The 17,707-nt window shown below is 64.1% G+C and overlaps 1 protein-coding gene across 10 annotated transcripts in view; it reads left to right on the forward strand.

Moving 5' to 3' along the window:
* The window catches only part of MEGF6 (multiple EGF like domains 6), a 94,663-nt gene that overhangs the window by 21,118 nt on the left and 55,838 nt on the right, over positions 1-17,707 (forward strand). For 8 of the 10 annotated variants that reach the window (XR_014023505.1, XM_081305746.1, XM_081305750.1 and 5 more), the window contains exon 4: positions 2,467-2,571. The exons of the other annotated variants lie outside the window; for them this stretch is intronic. Coding sequence is in view for 7 of the 8 variants with exons in the window: in XM_081305746.1 (XP_081161872.1) it covers positions 2,467-2,571 (105 nt within the window). In the remaining variant the exon portion in view is untranslated. The remainder of the gene's footprint in view (positions 1-2,466; positions 2,572-17,707) is intronic. 10 annotated transcript variants of the gene reach the window in all.

A 17,707-nucleotide genomic window follows, 5' to 3' on the forward strand; every position in this document is an offset into this window, starting at 1 on the left:
GGTCCCCTGAGGCCTCTTGGCCTGGCCCTCAGCACCCAGCTGTGCAGAGGGTGTTGAGATATCACAGACGCTGCCTTCACATGCTGACCACGGCATGGCCCTCCAAACCTGCCAGCACCCTGGGGACTGGAGGCCTGAGTCCCTCCCAGGCTTGGCTGTAGGAATGTGGGGCAGACCTGCCAGCTTCGCCCAGAGCAACACCTGGCCCAGGGAGGCGGGGACAGTTGGCAGGGACCAGTGTCCACACATCTGGGTCCCAGTCTGTAAACCAGGGGGAGACGCCCTTCAGCTCTGTGGGCTTGACCGCTGCTCCAGGGCCCGAGGGTGTCACTCTGTGTATGTGGACGTCATTTTTCAGAGGGGTAAACTGAGGCTGGCAGAGGTGAAAACACGGGTGACAGAGTATCAGGGCTGGGGCCTGAGCAGGTCTTAGACCCCAAGCTGACCTGTGCCGCCCAGGCACTGGCCCAGGTTCAGGGACAGTGGGGAGTTGAGGGAGGCGCTGGGGATGAGTGGACAGTTGGTCACTGGAGGAAGTCTCCTTGCCGTGCATGTCCTCCCCCCGGCCTTGGCCTTCCCTCCACCTGCCCGGCCCTCAGGGGACAGGGCCCCTTGGTAGTTGCAGGCCCCGCGGTGCTGTGGGCCCAGGTCCCCTCTGCCTGGCCTGGCGTTTCAGACAGCTTCTCCCGGGGCCCCTGAGGTCCCGTGGGAGCAGCTCCTCCAAGCCAGCAGCCACGAGGGCAGGTCCCCAGGCAGGCCCCAGCCACCACCTGGCATTCATGAGATCCATGGGTGTTCCAGAAACCGGCACGCCAGGAGTGAAGCAGGTCCTCGCTCCGCAGCCTCTGGGGCCGGGCCTCCTGGGCACCTGTTCTCTGCCCCACGTGCCCCACCCCGAGCTCACGGAGCAGGCCACACGTCCCGCCTGCACTGAGGCCCGAGGCCAGAGCAGTCCCTCGGGTGTGCTCCAGGGATCACGTTCCTCATGAGGGCCAGCTGCTGTCCCTGTGCTGCCCGGTGTGATGGGAACTTTGAGAACACAGAGCGGGCACAGACCCCCTTAGGGGGCCCTGAGAAGAGGGAGGTGGGACCCAGTCTGTGGGGACAGGGGTACTTGCCCCACCTTGGAAGTGAAGGCCCAGCCTGGAAGGGAAAGGGGCCTGATGGCCAGTTGACCGCTTTGCCCCCACCTCTAAGACCCCATGGTCAGAACTGGACACAGGCAGGGCACTGAGCCCAGGATGAGCGTGGACAAGGCAGAGCCCCAGGGTTGGGCCCCAGAGTTGCACCTGCTGCCTGCCAAGGGTGACCATCTTGGCTGCTGGGCTCTGTGGTCTCTGGGCAGTGGAGCCCTCCTGGGGAAGAGCAGGCACGGCTGGCCTTTCTCCAGGTCACAGAGCCGCGGGCACTGATGCTTTCCTGCCACACGGGCCCTGGCGCCCCAGCACCCCGTCCCGTGTGTGTTGGGGTCACTGTGGGCTTCTTCCCATGTCCCAGCTCCCCTGTGGCCCCCCTCCCCCCCTCGGACACAGCCTCAGGCTGCAGGCCTTGGGATGGAGGGAGGAGGAGGCCAGGTGGGTGTGGAAGGCTGGGCCTGGAGGGGCCTGGGGAGGGAGGGTCCTTTGGGACCGTTCTGTGGTGGAGGGGTGGTTATGGACTGGGGGAGGTGTCTCCACCCAGTGGCAACACAGGTGGGTCCTCCTGACCCAGCCCTTCAGTTGAAGAGGCTTGGGAGTAGGCATGGCCTGGGCCCTGCTCACACCTTGCTGTGTGTCCTGGGGCCACATACTGAATGGCTCTGAGCCTCTGTCTCCTCATTAGGCAGTGCCTGGTCCCAAGGGCTGCCTGGACCATGTGCCTGGCCCGAGGGCTGCTTGGACCATGTGTGGACAGCTGCTCATTCCCCTGGCCGGCTCTGCTGTGCTCCGGGTGTGCTGGGGTGCTCCCCTGGCTGCAGGAGGGCCCTCCTCTGTAGAGTGCGTCCCTCCTCACTCCTGGCAGGAGGCTCAGGGGTGAGGGTGGTTCACTCACCGTTTGGAGTGTCCACTTGCCCAGCAAGCACCCCATGGGGGTAGGGCACGGCCTTTCCACCCCACCCTGCACTCTGGAGTGTGGTGATATCCAAAGAGGGTCCCTCCTTGGGGATGGGGCCAGCTCTGGGGTAGTGGCTATGTGTGACCCAAGACAGTGGGCTGGGGCTAGTGACCCTAGGCTGGGCCAGGGCTGCAGCCTGTGAGCCGCCGCAGGCTCGGGGGGTGTGGAGGAGGCTTTCCTCTCTGTCCAGGCTCCGGGCCTTGCCCCCTCCCCATCTCCCTGCAGGGCTGGGCGGGAATGGAGCCCAGTCTCTCAGAAGCAGAGGACAGAATTGGAGCTGGAGGGGGGACTTCCCAGGGAGGGGTCCTCTGGGACTGTGTCCTGGCAGGTCGTCGGGGCTGCCCCCCCCATGGTCTCTTGTCCTCTCTGCAGCTGAATGCACTTCTGGGCTCTGTTTTAATGGTGGCCGCTGTGTGCCAGGCTCAGCTCAACTATGCGGCTGTCCCCGAGGCTTCCAGGGTCCCCGCTGTCAGTACGGTGAGTGGAGTGCCATCTAGCACCTGAGGCCAGCTGGTGGGTGGAGGGGTGGGAAGTTGGGGACTGGACAGGCGGGCACTCTCCTGGGGACCTCTGCTGATCCCCTCTCCTGGCTCTCTGCAGCCTGACTGGGGGAGGTGGGAGGAGGAGAGGCCCTCCAGCAGATACCTCTGCACCACCTGGTCTCGGAGCCCACCTTGTCCAGCCACATGACAAGAATGCAGGGCCCAGAGAAGGGTGGCGAGTAGTGGGGACTGGGCCCGGGCCTGGGTGGCACCGCCCCCGACCAGAGCCCTCACTGTCGTACTGTTCCCAGCCAAGGTGAGGTGACGGGTGAATGGACAGTGGCACACCACTGACCGCAAGCCCATACAGACCGTGAAAACCGGGCTGCAGCACAGGTGCCCGTGGTCAGGGAGTGCTGGTGGGTGACAGCAGGGGCAAGGGCTGCAAGCAGGCCGCAGGGCGACAGACCTTCTGAAGAGAAGTCCTTCAGGGCCTGGTCGGAAAGCGTCAGAAGAGCCTCCGCCAGCGGGCGTCCCAGGCTCCTGGGGCCACTGAAGCGTGGCTCTGCTCTGACTCAGCCTCCTGCTCTGCCAAGTCTCTGCCCCCCAGCTCGCAGGCCTGAAGCCTGGACCTGCCGGCTCCCGGGTGTTGGGCTGCTTCCTGGGTGGGCACGTGGGTCCTTCCCGCTGCATGCCAGGGCACAGTGTGAGAAGGCTCGACTGCTCGCCCCAGGATTCCTCTCGGGAGGAAAGTCCTGGGAAGTTGGAAGGAAATCAGAGGTCCCCATGTTGGTAAAGGTGACCCCACTCACTCCCTTTGTGGGACACTCCTGATGTCCTCCTCTGAGTATCTGACCCAGGACAGGGTTCTGACGAGGTCCTGGGGCGCTTAGCACTGTGGGAAACCTGGGGTCTGGGGACTCTGCCAGCTCGCCAGCTGTCCTCTGGCCCTCTTGCTGGCCACCCTGGGGCTGAGGGCCTCTGCTGCTGCTCCTGGGCTCTGGGAAGCAGGTGGCCCTTCCCTGTGGTTGAAAGGCTGTCTCTAAGTGCTGGGGAGGGTGGGTCCCCTGCCTCGTTGCTGCCGGAGGCCTCAGCTTCCTGGCCTTGGCCAGTCCCTCTGTGGGCTGGTCCCAGGTGCCACCCCTGCCCAGTGGCAGGCAGGGTGCAGCAGGACCAGGGACTCGGAGCCCACCTCACTCCTGGGAGTCCTGCCTGTGGCCCGGGTGGTGCAGGCCCCTCGGGCCTTTCTGCTCCTCTGTCCAGTTGTCTCTTTGGGACGCGTGCTCTTGCCTCCAGCTTGGGGGAAACACCAGGGCTGTCGGACTGGAGAGGGGTGGGGCTGGGGGTTGGTGGGGGCTACCCCTGGGAGCTGCCTTGGGGGTTCAGGGCAGGGTTGTGGGCAGATGGCGAGGTGGTGACTGGGGGTTTGATCTGCCCTGGTCATGTCCTCTGGGAGGGGTGAGGGCTCCTGACCTTCCCCTCGGGGCTGCTTTCCACCATCCCCAGCCCCCTCCTCTCCTCTGCCCAGCTCTGAGCCCTGCTGGCCAGGGCTCCCTTCACCCCGAGCAGCCTCCCCATCCCAGAGATGCTGACACGTGGCCTCCTGGGTACCAGAGGGTACCAGGGCTCGCAGCGGCTCTTTGTCTAGGCACCTGGTGGGGGGACTTGGCCTCTACTGAGGGCTCAGCGTCCTGTGGGGAGGGGCCTGGGCATCCAGCAGGAGGATCTGTGTGGCCTGGGGTCAGGGCAGCCCCTCTGACGGGCACAGAGGTCGCATTCGGGGATGCGGCTGAGTGTCCCAGACTCGCGGTCCCTGACCTGGTGCCTGCTCCTGGTCACAGGGTGGTTGCTGCTGGGGAGGGAAGCCTGTGGCTTTGACGCCTGCCTGGCTCTCTCTAGCTCTGTCACCTTGCTGTCACCTGGCTCCGTCCATTTCCTGGGAGAGCATACTGAGGTAAGGGAGGCCACTCTTCCTGAGCAGAGAGCCGGGGCCCAAGAGAGGTCTGCTGCAGCGAGCGCTTGGAACCTTCCCGTGGGGGCTGAGCCTTGGTCAGGGTGGGGCCCCTGAGATCTGGGGATTTGGAGATGAGAGGGGCAGGGCATCTGCACCAGGAGGACCCATGACCAGCTTGTGGCCCTCTGAGGTGGGCTTCCCAGGAGAGTGGCCACAGAGGGGGCAGAGCTGTGGGAGAGTGGCCGCCCTCTCTCTTAGGAGAAAGGGTGAGGTGTGCAGGGCTGGGCTTGTGGGGCTGATCCAGGGGTGCGGGGGCACCTCTTCTCCCACCCAAACCTCCCACTGTTCCCGCCATGCTCCCCAGCTGGGGCTTGGGCACCGCAGACCTGGGCTCAGGCCCAGTTGGGAGTATTTAACTAACCCCACAATTATAATTGGTTCCAGTTTTGAAAGTAAAAGCCATATTTTTCTGGTTCCCCCAAATTCTTTCATTTGGACCAAAGAGTGGGGGAGGGAGGAGGGGTCTCAGTTGGTGACTGTGGGGAGTAGGCAGGGAGGGAGTCCTGGCGCCCTCTCCCCCAAGCTCAGTGCCCCTCCTTCCCCCAACCCAAGTCAGGCCTCGCTGGGTGGACCCACCCCCGGCTCGGAGGCCAGTCGATGCACAGGAGGCCTCTGGCGCACAAAGCAGAGCCTGTGCCGGGTGGTCAGATGCCGGGCACGGCCTGCAGCAGAGCTCCCCCCAGGAGGAGGTGGGGGGACAGCCCGGGGCACGGCCTGCAGCTCAGTTGTCCAGGACTAGCTCTGGTGCCTGGGTGACAGGGTGGCCTACTCAGCCTCTGGGGCCATGGGTGGAGATGAGCCCAGTGCTGGCCTGGTGGAAGGGTCAGGAAAGGGTCTGTGGCTCTGACCGTGGCAGTGATGAGGAAGTTCTAGGTGGGCCACCGAGGTGGACCCAGGGCTCAGCTGGTTCTTGGGATGACCACACACGGGACCCTGCACCGGGGTGAGGCACAGCTCCGTTGTGGCCTCTCTGCAGGACAGCCAGCCTGTACTCCGCAGGTTAGCACCTTGATTGTCAAATGGGACACCCTGCCCCTCATAGGCCTCCAGGATCGCCTCCAAACCTCCGTTCCTCCGACCCACCCGCCAGGAGGGTCTTCACCAGCCAGAAATCCGGCTTTGTCCTGCCTCCACACTGGAGCCCTGCTGTGTGCCACTCCTGAGAGCAGGCAGGTGGCCCAGCCCCACCCCAGAACCTGCAGGTGAGCCGTACTCGCAGGGCTGGCTGCGTTGAGTCTTCAAGGACAGGACAGGCCGACGAACTTCAGGTCACAGTCCTGCTGTCACGGTGGTCTTTTGGCTACAAGTTGTGACCGTGACGACGGGTCATCTCCCATGTCTGTCTCAGCCGACCTTGTGGGATGTGGGCAGGCTGTGCCTCAGTGTCCTCCTCTATAAATCGGGCAGGCAGTGTGGGGCTCTGCGGCGGTTCCACACGGGAGTGCTGGCCCCTCATTCCTGGGCCCAGGAGGCTGGTCAGTGTGGCAGCATGGTCAGGAGAGGGTCCTGAGGACTTCCTGGAGGAGGTGGGCCTGTGGAAGGGAAGGGAAGGTGGGGGGTGGGGATCAGGCCAAGTTCCAGATGGGGGCAGGAGCGGGGGGATGGGAGAGAGAAGTGGTTTGGACTTGGAGGGCTGGGCTGGAGGGCAGGGTCAGCCAGGAATCTGGGGTCCCAGCCACTCTGGGTGGGATGTGGCGGGGGCCACCTCTGCTGGCCTGGCAAGTGCCCTGGGTGCTGCTTCCTCTGCCCCACCGCACCCCCCCAGCAGGAGCGGTCCTGCCTGCAGCCTCTGCTCCCAGTCTGTCCTGGGGCCTTGACCCTCCCGCCCTTGGGGAGCTGGTGTCCCTGCCCGAGCAGGAAGCGCGTGGTGGGCACCCTGTGGCAGGGACTAGAGGCAGCCAGGCCAGGAGCAGAGCCCCAGAGGGTGAGGGGTGGGAGCACCTGACCTTGACTCAGGGCGGCTGTTCCTGGGCTGGAATATGGCTCGGTGGGGAGAAAGCCTCCGGCCAGCTCCCTCAATGCTGTCCTGTGTCTGAGGGTGAGCCCGACCTGGCCCCGGGTGCAGACGACACCAGTGCTGCTCCTGGCCACCAGCCTCCACCAGGCCGGGAGCAGACCCTGCCACCCCAGGACTGTGGCCCTCGGTGAGGTTGGGAAGGGACTCCCTTGGTGTCTCCTGTAGGGGTGGGCCCTGGGCAGGGCCTCTCTGTCCAGCATGTGAAAGAAGCCCTGTCTTGGAGGAGCTGAGGCTGGCCCACCTGAGCCCCTCTCCACCTGCCGCCCGCCTGGGGTGGCTCTTCTGAGGCCCTCAGCTGCAGAGGCCCCAACCTGGGCCAGTTCCTCGGGGAGCCACTTAGCTCCTGTCCTGAGGATGTGAAGATGGACCCTGATCCTGGGCGCTAGTTCCCAGCATCCACGCTGTTCCCTGTGCTTGTCCCCAGGCTCCTGTGAGCAGAAGGTGTCCCACTTGGGGCCGACGCTGGCTGTGAGGAGGCCCGTCCAGGGAGGCTTTGTGTTTGGTTGGGGAGGGGTCCCAGCCTGCACTGGGAGGGCTGGAGCACCTGGGGAGGACTCGGCCCACCTGGGGTCTTGCTCCCTGGCTCCCAGGCAGGGGGCCCGGGCCTGGGCGATTCCTGCGCCCAGTCTCTGTTGAAGGCTAGGTTCCCGGAGCAGAGTACCCAGAGCATCTGCAGTGGCCAGGTAGGCACATGGAGGGCTGACAGTGGTCCTGGCCCACCTCCTGTCAGGGCTCAGAGCTGGTGTGGATGTTTTGTGCTGGGGAGGGTGGGCCGGGCCACAGTGTGCAGTCGTGGGCTGCTGGGGAATGGGTGACGGGCATCTCCGGGACAGGGGCGTCGTGTGGTGCAGGACCCTGAGAGAGGGGTGGCAGTGGGCAGAGGAGACCAGCTCTGGACTCAGGTGTTGGGCTCTGCTCCTCGGAGTACCTGGCCCTGACCCCTCCTGGTCAGCCCCAGTCTGGCGGCCCTCAGGTCAAGGCCTTTCTGGGTGATGTAAACCCCCAGAGAGCCACAGCCCGCTGTGTCCTCCTCTGCCACAGAGGAGCTAGAGCTGTCCCTCACTCTGCCTGCCTGCCCGGGGGGACAGTGTGGCCATGGCCCCTGCTTATCTACACATGGTATCCTCCAGTCTCCTCACCGGAGGGGCCTCCGTGGCCCCTGCTGCCTGGGACGGCAGCCGTGTCTGCCTGAGATGGAGTGGCGTGGAGGGATGGTGGCTTTGACTCTGGCCTTGGTCCCTCCTGGTGGGAGGGTGGGTTAGGCAGGTGTGGCTGCTCCAGGTCCCCCTGGCTGGCGCAGGTGGCTGGCAGGCAGCCTGGGAGAATGGAGCCCTCCCTCAGAGCTCCCAGCTCTCTCCAGGGGCTGACTGTGGGAGGATATTCACGTTGGTCCAGTGAATCGTTTAATTACCAGGTTTGTCCCCGTCGCCTGCCACCCCTGTCTCTCTCCAGAATGGCGAGGTCCAGCCTGGCCTGACTCTGTGCACAATGGGGCTGTGTGGCCTCTCCCAGGCCGGCTTCAGGGATGGGTGGTCTTTTAATGACATAATTACAGCAGGGTCACTGAGGAGCAGGTCTCCCAGGGGTGGCGGGTAGGGGTGTCTGTGAGCTCATCCCACTTACTGGGGCCTTGGTGAGTGGGCGTCTCAGGTGGCTGGTCCAGCAGCAGTCGAGGCGCAGGAGTAGACGGCTCTGTCTTCAGAGGAAGTTGAGGCCCCCTGGGCTCTGGGGCTGCCCCAGGCTCGGGTCCCCCTGGGCCTCAGCCTCTTCTCCAGGTGATCTGACGGGACAGTTCTCCCCCAGCTGGGCCTTGGCCTCCTGAGTCCCCCTGCCTCGGCCACAGCATCCTGTCCATGGCCCTGGGGGCCAGCAACCCTCCCTGGATGACAGGGCAGCCTGGGTGTGTGCCAGTGGGACAGGCTCTTGTTCCGTTTCACAGCTGGGGACACTGAGTCCCCTGCTGCCTGGGTGTCATGGGGTCTCGATGACGTGTTCGACTCCCCAGTGCTGGGCTGGGGGCTCGTGGAGGGGCGGAGGAGCCTGGAGAGTTGGGAGCACTGCGTGGCCGGGTCCTCGTGCCGGGTTCCAGCCCGTCCTGCCCTATCAGGTGGCGTGGCTGCAGGGGCACTCTCTGGAGTGTTTGGGGCAGAGGGGCCACACCCAGGCCTCTGGCCTCTGGCAGACCTTTTCCTGGCCGCCCTGGCCATGAAGCCCAGCCTCTGCCCACCCACCAAGAAGCCGTGGTGCCGGATTTAGCAGCCCCCGCTGGCCAGGCTGAGGGAGAGCACTTTCTATTCTGAGCAGAGGAAAGGCTGGGCACAGCCTAGGGGCCCGGAGGCGGCTGGGCGCGGTGTGGAGATGCCTCGGCCACTCTCCTTGCCAGCTCTCAGACCCTCGAGGCTTGGGCTTCCTCTAGTGGCAGAGGGTCCAGCCCCAGCCGTGGGCTTTAGAAGGCACGGAGGACAGTGTCCCCGAGGTGCTGGCAGCTGGTGCTGGTCAACACGGGGAAGCCTGCTGTCACGGGGGGGGGGGGGGGGGGGCGGCGAAGGACACTGACGTCACAGGGCACAGGCAGGCGGGCATCCAGGTCAGGGCAGGGTGGCTGGAAGGGCTAGGGAGGGGACGGTGGCGTGTGTCTTCCTCACCTGGAGCCGGCCCCTCAGGTGTGGCAATGGGCCCCTCCTAGGACCCCTCAGCCACGTGTGAGCCCACCTGCTGGTCTGAGCCAACGCTCTTTGGGCTCCACTGTGCTGCTCCAGCCAGAGGGGTGGCCTCTTCAGCCCTCCCTGAGGTGCCTGGGCCGGCTGCTGAACCCCAGCCAGAGGGCCTCTGGAGGTTTGAGCCCCAGGTGGTCACTTCTCACCCCTCACACTGGCTGTGCCAGGCAGGCACCTTAGGGGTCAGCAGGGTGCAGCCCATTGCAGAGCCAGTGTGGAGGGGGCTGCCTGGTCCCAGGCCTGGGGATCCTCATCTGAGCGGTCCCTGTCCTGCATCATGGCGGTGCCGGTGAGGGGGCCTCAAGCAGCAGCCCCAGGCGAGATGAGCCCAGGCTGGTCTGCTGGAGGGTCTCAGCTGCCAGTAGAATTGGCCCCCGCCAGGGAAGACCAGGGGCTTCATCACCCGAACCCTGCTGTGTGCACCACAGAGGCCCCGAGTCCAGCTGCAGCAGACCCCAGAGGGCAGTCACTGCCAGTGTCATCGAGGTCCCTGTAGTCCCAGCCCTTGGCCTTCCTTGAGTCCACTTTGGTGCCAGTCCTGGGCAGGGGACTCAGAGGGGCCCTGTGAAGGGACCAGTTCTGGGCTGGGTGAGTCCTGTAGATGGGGATGGCTCTGCCCTGTGTGCCGTCCAGAGAGCCTGGGCTTCACGATGCGTTGTGGCAGGTCCTGTTCATACCTCGGCCCTGGTGGGCTGCTAGGTGTGAGGTTGGCACAGCTTGCCAGCTGTCACAGGACAGCAACAGGTCCCAGGTGCCCCAGCTGCTGGTGTGGCATCCCTGGGTGATGTGACACTAAATCCTGCCCAGGACCTAGGTGTGGGGGATGGCCTTGCCATGCCTCTCTTTCCTCCCTGGGAAACAGGAGGCCATTGTGAGCGTCAGAGGGGACGTTGTATGGAGCACGCTCAGTGAGCACTGAGTAGTGACTGAGCCCAAGCTGCTTCCCAGCTCTGCAGGCCCCGCCCCGAAGCTGAGGCCCCCACCCAGGTCTCTGGGCCTGCCTGCACCTGCTTGTGGCTGACCCTCAGGCAGGGCTGCCACCTCCAGCCACTATGGTTGGCCGGGGCTCACAGCTGCAGGATCCTTCCAGAAAGAAGATGCCAGCGATGTCCAGAACGGCCTGTGAGCTGCTCCTGTTGTTGGCCTTGGCTCGAGTTTGGCTGGCATCTCCTGTCCACTCTACCCAAGTGATGGCCACCCAGAGCTGTAGCTGTTCAGGGAGGCAAATTCCAGGCAGCCTGCTGACCGCTGGCTTTTAGGATTCCGGGGGCGCGTGCTGTGCTCCGGCCTCCAGCAGGATAATTAATGAGGGGCGGTGGGGAGGGAGCTGGCGTGCACGTCCCACTCTGCTCCTGGTCCTGGCTCCAGGCATTCCAGAGCAGGGCCTGGCCTTTGGTGCCCGGCTGTGCCCGGGTCTGTGCAACATCACGAGGAGAGGCCAGCTGATAACAGCCTGGTATGGTGAGGGGCGGAGGTGGCAGCCAGGGGCCCATGGCCTCCCAGATGGCCTCCAGCTGTTGCCAGCTGCAGGGGAGCTGCTGCCCAGGGGCGGTGTGGGAGCCAGGAGCATCAGGGGAAGCTTGCCCCTCCACGGTATCCACATCAGGGCCATCCGGCAGCCAACCCTCTGGCCAGAGGCCTCAGGAGGGAGGCCCGGTCTCCACGGAGTTTTCTGAAGACTCCCTGCCGGGTGTCAGGTTTCCGTAATGCTGGCCCTGAGGCCAGGATGGAGTGACTGGACATTACTGGGGCAGAGGGGATACAGCTTAGCATCCCTGTCCCCTCAATGGATGTGGCCATCTTGGTTTGGGGATCCTCAGGAGACCACAGTGCTTGGGCCTAGAGCAGAGACCTGGGCAGGTCACTCGGTTTAACCGGGCAGTTCAGAAGGCTCTCGGGCACTAGGTGCCTTGTGCTGAGCCCAAGAGGACTGTCCAGCGTGGGGTTCCATCCCAGGCCTACCTGCTGACCTCTCCACTCCCTGGGGATGGCGGACTCGGCTGCAGAGGGCTGTTGTGAGCTTTCTGCTCACAACAGAAAGGGAAAGGGAAGGGCAAGGCCTGGCTGCAGACCTGCGGAGGACGAGAGGACTGGACCTCAGTCCTTTCCACTGTGCTCAGCGGTGTGTCCCACGGACAGTCGCTTTCTTCACACAGGAGGAAGTGTCACTCGCCCCCAGAAGCTTCCCTTTGTGCGCTGGCTCACAGCCTGGGGAGGTGAGCTCAGAGCAGGCAGGTCCCCTGACGCTGGCTGGGCCACGAGCCTGTTCCCAGCCCGATGCCGGCCAGTGGTGCCCAGGATCTCTAGCTCACGGTGGCCTCTGCCTTTCTGGGGGAACCCTGGGTGCAAGACTGGGCTCACAGCTGGGTCCATCTGGAGGTCTGGGCTAATGCTCTGAGAACCTCCAATCGAGCAGCAGCTATGTGTGCCTCTGTCCCCAATCACATTGTCAAGGGGACAGGCAGGGGTGGCCTCTGCACCCCATTCTTGAGGGTTTTCACACCTGTGCCCTGTGCTGGCCTGCCCACCCCAGCCTTCTCCAGCTGCATGGCCCCTGGGTGGGGTCTCTGAGTGCCCCTGGTGATGAGGGACAGGATCTGCAGCTCACGAGGCAGCAGGATGCAGGGTGAGACGCAGCCTGAGGGTGGAAGGACAGGCCAGCCAGGGCAGGTCTGGGCTGTGTCCCTCTGTCCTGTGATGTGCACTGGCCACAGTCAGGGTTATGTTAGGATGAGTGTGGTGACGTCCCCAAGAGCTAGGAGGGCTGTCCTGGGAGGGAGGGGAGACAGGCCGTGATGGAGCCAGACTGCGCACACAGGGAGGGAGGGGTCTCTGTGTCCAGTGGGCAGCCTCTGAGCTCTGTCTTCAGGAGAGGGCTTGGGCGTGTGGTCCCTGTGGCCTGAGGGGCCAGGGCTGTTAGAGAGTTGGGGATAGCATCAGGGTGGCTGGGGACTGAGCCTGGATAGTGCTGTCCCCAGCAGCAGCAGGTGCCTGCTGAGCCCACGTGAACACTGTCTTGTCACCTATTTGGGAGCCGTGGCCAGCCTGGCACACAGACAGGAGCCTCTCAACTCCAGGCAGCTGAGAGAGGGCCATCATCTGAGTGCCTGTGAAGCTGGGGCTGCAGCCTCCTGGCCAGGCCTGGCCCTCGCAGGGCGGTGTCCTCTCCCCACAGGTGGGCACTGGTCTCCCCCAGGCCTGAGACTGAGATGGCACTTCTGTCAAGGGGGCTGCCCACTGTCAGAGGGCCTCAGGGGGCTGTCTGGCCAAAGCCCCTCCTGGACTGTTGCCTATAGGGGCACATTTGCCTGAGGACCCTTGGAAGGCCGAGGCCGCAGGGGACTGGAAGATGCCCTGGCAGTCAGCTGCCCTGGGGCACAGGCCTGCAGAGCAGGAGGGCACTGCCCCATCTACTAAACCGTGTCCAACTGGGCTGTGTCCCAGGTGAGGCAGGTGTGGTCCACCATGGCTCTGTGCGCCATGTGCCTCTCCATGTGGGGCGGGGGGGCCTGAGCCCCCCGGCCTGTGGTGGCCCTAGCTGGTGCTCTTGGTGCCCTGGAGGGGCAGGGTGGGCCAGGCAAGGGGCTGCCCAGAACCTGAAAGCCCACACAGCTTCCCTTCCTTGGGGCAGCCCAAGGTCGGGGCGCCCTGTGTCCCCGCAATTCCAAACCTTTCCCTTGGTGGCAGGGAGGGTTGAGAAGGGCTCCCTAGCAGCGGGCCCAGCACGGGGCAGGTTTAGGGGCTCAGACCCCCTCCTGGGAGGGGCGCTTGCCCCTTGCCACTGCAGCTTGCTGCGCCTGGTCCTCAGGGGCATTCCAGCCTCAGGTCCAGGGCAGGGTGTCGGCGCCCCCTGGTGGCAGTGAGATGCCACTGCAGGTGCTGAGTGTGTTCTTAGCTTGGGGACAGGGGTCTGAGGTCCATGCAGCCTCCATTCCTGCATTTGTCACTCACTCCTGAAACCATCTCCGTGACAGTTTGACACATGAGCACTGTGGGGATGTCTGACTACCCATGCCCTAGGGGCAGCTGCAGAGAGGACCCCCAGGCAGAGGGTCCTGGATAAGAAGAGGGTGAGGTGGCCCTGGTGTTTATTTGTTCATCCGTGTATCCATCCAGCCAGTCGTCCATTGCTGGACCCCGCTGTGTGCCAGGCTCCATGCTGGGGATTGGCCATCAAGGCCAACGACCCCTGTCCTGTGGGTCTGCATCCTGGGGGGCTGCAGGAGACAGGTTAGGATCAGAGCTGCGTGCTGTGAGGTACGCAGACCAGAACAGGTGGGGTGGCGTGGCAGGAGGAGCTGACGTTGGTCTGACTTTCGAAGGACCTGGGGCAGGTCCAGGTGGAGACACTGCAGCCTGGAGGGATTGGCTGGCATGGTGGGAGGGCCAGTCACAAAGGACTGTGACCCCACGAGGGTTGCAGAGTTCACTCCTGTTGGATTGCTGAGAGTTGAGCTGGGGACACAGGGTCCAACCTCTGCTTTAGGGGCTCCCTCTGGCTGCTGGAGGCCGAGGTGGAGGCAGGAGGCCCAGGGAAGAGGCCGTGGGCTGCCTGTAGGATAGTGGCTGGTAGCCAGAGAGACATTAGACTGGGACAGAGACGGAGCCTGGTGACGTGGAGGGGAGAGTGGGTGTCCATCGCTGAGCGGCTCTGCAGGGTGTGAGGAAGAGAGGGCTCTGGGGTGCTGGGGGCTCACGTGTCTGTCAGGCAGAAACATGCTGCCAGGAGCTCCGGAGTCCTGTCTAGGAAGGGCCGGGCAAGGTCACAGCCTTCCCTTCCCAGAGGCAGATGGCTAGGCACAGAGCCTGCAGGGCCAACTTCACACCCTGTCTCAGTGTTCCCATCTGTAGAACGGGTGGGACCCGCTGACCCCCATGGTCCCTTGTTCTTACAACCTGAACGTCAGCCTCACAGATCCTCTGTGGGGGGCTCTTGGCACAAAACAGAGAGCTTACACTCACACCCAGAGTAGCCCCAGGTCTGCTGTCCATCCTGCAGCCAGCATTCTCCCAGTGGATATCCGCTGGCCTTTCCCGGGCACCAGACACAGCCGGGGACTTGACTCTGAGATGTGGCCTATTCTCAGGGAACTGCAGCCCAGTGGGGAGGCAGATGGGACCGGCCACCCGCAGAGGTGACACATAAGCAAGGCCAGGGGCAGCAGGGAGCTGAGCTGGTCAGAGAGGAAGATTTAAGAAGGGCTGCAGATGGGCGTCAGGCCAGGGGAGGGCAGAAGCCTTGGGGGGCCTGGGGCTGCCTTTGGAGAGCTCCTCTGCCAGGTCCTGGGCTGCAGGGACAGCCAGGACAATGGGCCAGCTCCTCACCTCCACTCTCACCATGGTTCTGTCCCTGAGTGGCCAGAAGGAGGCGATGCCACCTGGCTGTGTTCTGGACAGGGTGGGGAAGGTGCTTGGCTGGCTGGGGACTCCAGCATGCCCAACCCTTGATTCAAACCAGGGAGCTGTGAGCAGTGGCCGGCCAAGCCTGGGCAAGTGCTCTCCCTGCAGGGCGAGCTTCCAGCAGGGGCCCAGACCCTCCCTGCAGGGTTCCAGCGCCTGTTGTCAGCTGGAGGGTGACACCTGTGTCGGACCCTCCTAAGCCTGGGGGACCCAAGCCAGTGCAGAAGTCAGTCCTGAAGCTGCAACGAGAGGGACAGACAGGCAGGAGAGGGACAGAGGCAGCCGTGTGCACGCAGGGGAGGGGCCCAGCGCCCGCCTGGCCGGGCCACCCAGCCCTGCTGGCGCTTGCTTGGCGCTGGCCCCCTGCAGCCGGGCCAGCTCTGCCAGAGAACTGGAAGGTCCCAGGACCTCGGCCACGCGGGGGAGTGAGACCTGGATATTGGGGGGAGCAGAGGAATGTTCTTGGCATCCTCTGGGCCTTTTACATCTTGTCTTGTTTTCTGGGAAACAAATGGAAAAAAAAAACCCATTCCCACATTTTTGGAGGCTGTGTCTAAACAGGCGGACCTGGGCCTGGGAGCGAGCAGAGAACAGGTCAGGAGAGCCCAGGCCGCCCTGGCCCCGCACACACTGCTCTGCACCACGTCCCCAGGGTTCTGCTGCTGCCCAGGGTCGAGGGGCTCATTTCCTGGGTGGCCACAGGGTGCAAGAGGGAGCGGGCTGTCCCCCGGAGTACCTGACTGAATGCAGGTGACCCCCGGCTCCTGGAGCTCCGTGCCTCCTCTCCAAGGGGCGTCGGTGTCTGCATGAACGAACCTCCCTGTCCTCGGCACTTGGTGGCTTTTGCCCAGGACAGCAGCTGTCACTGCCTCATGCTGGGAATGGGGTGCTGGCTCCTGGGTGCTGGGAAAAGGTGATGGATCCCTCTGTCCATCGGATACCTTCAGTGACGTCTTTGCTCTGACAGCCCCGGGCCCTGCTGGGGACACTTTGTTTCCTGTCCTGACCCCATTGCCCATGGGCCCACTTCTGTGGTGTCTGGCCCCACCTGTCTTGGGTCCGCTCAGCTCCTGGCTGGACTGGAGGCCCCGGGTCTCCCTTGACCCCCATGCCTGAGCAAAGTGTGACGTGCCCTGCCCTCCGCTGCCCCCCAAGGCCTGGCTCAGAGCCTGTTTCCTCCTTCCACGTCTTTTGGCCACAGCCAGTGGCGGCCTCCACCCGGCAGGACCACGCTGTCCTCTTGAGATGTCTTTCCTACCAGGCAGGGCCTTCCCTTTGTAGCCACCCCTGCTGGGAACAGTGGACGCTGTAGGTGCCCAGAGCCATCCCTGCTAGGGGCTGACTCCTGCCCTGCAGAGCCCCTGGAACACTGAGACTTTCAGGTGGACAGCTGGACAATCCTGGGAGTCCAGAGCAGCTGAGGCCTGGCTGACTGTCTCCGGAGCACACAGGAGCAGGCTGTCCCATTGTGAAGTTGGTTGCATACGCGGGGCAGTAGGGTCCAGGGGAAGGCCATGGTTTTGGAAGGACTTCTCTGCTGGGTCACCCAGACCTCTCTGATGCAGAAGGGGTGGGAGGGGCCCTGGGTGCTGTGCACAGGCCTCTGGGACCAGAGTAGGAGACTGTGAGGTTGTTCCTGGAGCTGCCACCAGGCAGCGATGGTGGGCTAGGACAGCCGGGGCGCTGTGGGGTAGGCCCCAGGTGCCTGAGTGTCTCCACAGTGCCAGAGGTCTGAAGGACAGGGCGTCCCTTAGCAGACCCAGACGGCAGGACCCACCTCAGCTGCTCGCCCGCAGGAGGGTGGACCAGTCGCTCTGCAGAGGGTCTCGGTGCTGCTTGCAGAGACCCAGCGGTCGGCTGGTGTGCAAGCCCACGCGTCTGCTGTACCTACCTGTGGAGCTGTCTCCTCCGAGAGCTCGCGAGGGACCGCCCTCAGGAATCCTTCCCTGGGCTGCACTTCCGAGCTTCGCCCCAGTTCCCACCCAGTGGCCCTGCTTCCTGGCTTCTTGTCCCCGCTGGAATTCTGGGCTCTCCTGGCTTTCCTTGTGTGGGGCTGGGCAGGTCGTCGGCTCCATGATGCTTGCTGTGGGAGTGAGTGTGGAGTGGCCCTGGTGGGTCCCGGTGGGCAGGGTCTGATGGGAATGAGGCTGGAATGTTCTGGATGCCTCCTGCCGACCCGGGGATCAAGGGCAAGCTGCAGCTGGGGCAGCCTATACCCAAGTGCTGGGTCATTTTTCCATTTTGAAGGTGACCCCTGCTTTTCTTTGGCTGCTGTAATAAATCACCACAGACAATGGTTTGAAACAACAGACTCGTTACCTTCCAGAACTCCTACCGGTCTCCCTGGTCTCCTGGGTTTAGAGGCGCGGTCCTCAGAGCCAGTTCCTCTGGGGGCCGCGGGGCAGGACTTTCCTGGCCTTCCCCAGCGGCCACATGTGTGGCGCATGCCCTGGCTGGTGGCCCTTTCCTCCATCCCTGAAGCCTGCAGTCAGCCTCCGGTGGGCGTCTCTCCCGTGTCCTTGCCTCTTTCTGTCACTGACTTTCCTCTGCAGGTGTGTGTCCACATCCTTCTGTCTGCTGCTAGATACAGGAAGTCGGAGCGAGAGGGGCATCACTGCCACCTCACCCCACTCGGGGTTCCTGTGGTCCAGGTGGTCTTCACTGGGGGGCAGATGCTTTCCTGGGAACCACAAAACTCAACCATGGCCTGAAACCCCGGGAAGACGTCTGGCACACGCTGAGGCAGGGTCCTGATCCCACTCTGCCCTGTTGGAGCCGAGGTTCTGCGCAGCCCTGTGGGTGCCAGCGTGGTCCCGTAGGCCCAGCTCCCTGGGGTCTCCTGCAGGTACAGACAAGGACTAGGGCCCTTGGTTCCGGAAGCTGTCCCAGGCTGGCCCCAGGGCTGTGCTGCCCTGGGCTCTTGTTTTGATTTAAACTGATTAAACAGCCTGCTGGATGCGGTGCCTGGGGTTCCACGTGGCTA

The sequence above is a fragment of the Spermophilus citellus genome, assembly GCF_964194105.1.
Source record: "Spermophilus citellus genome assembly, chromosome: 9".
In the NCBI taxonomy this organism is placed as follows: Eukaryota; Metazoa; Chordata; class Mammalia; order Rodentia; family Sciuridae; genus Spermophilus; species Spermophilus citellus.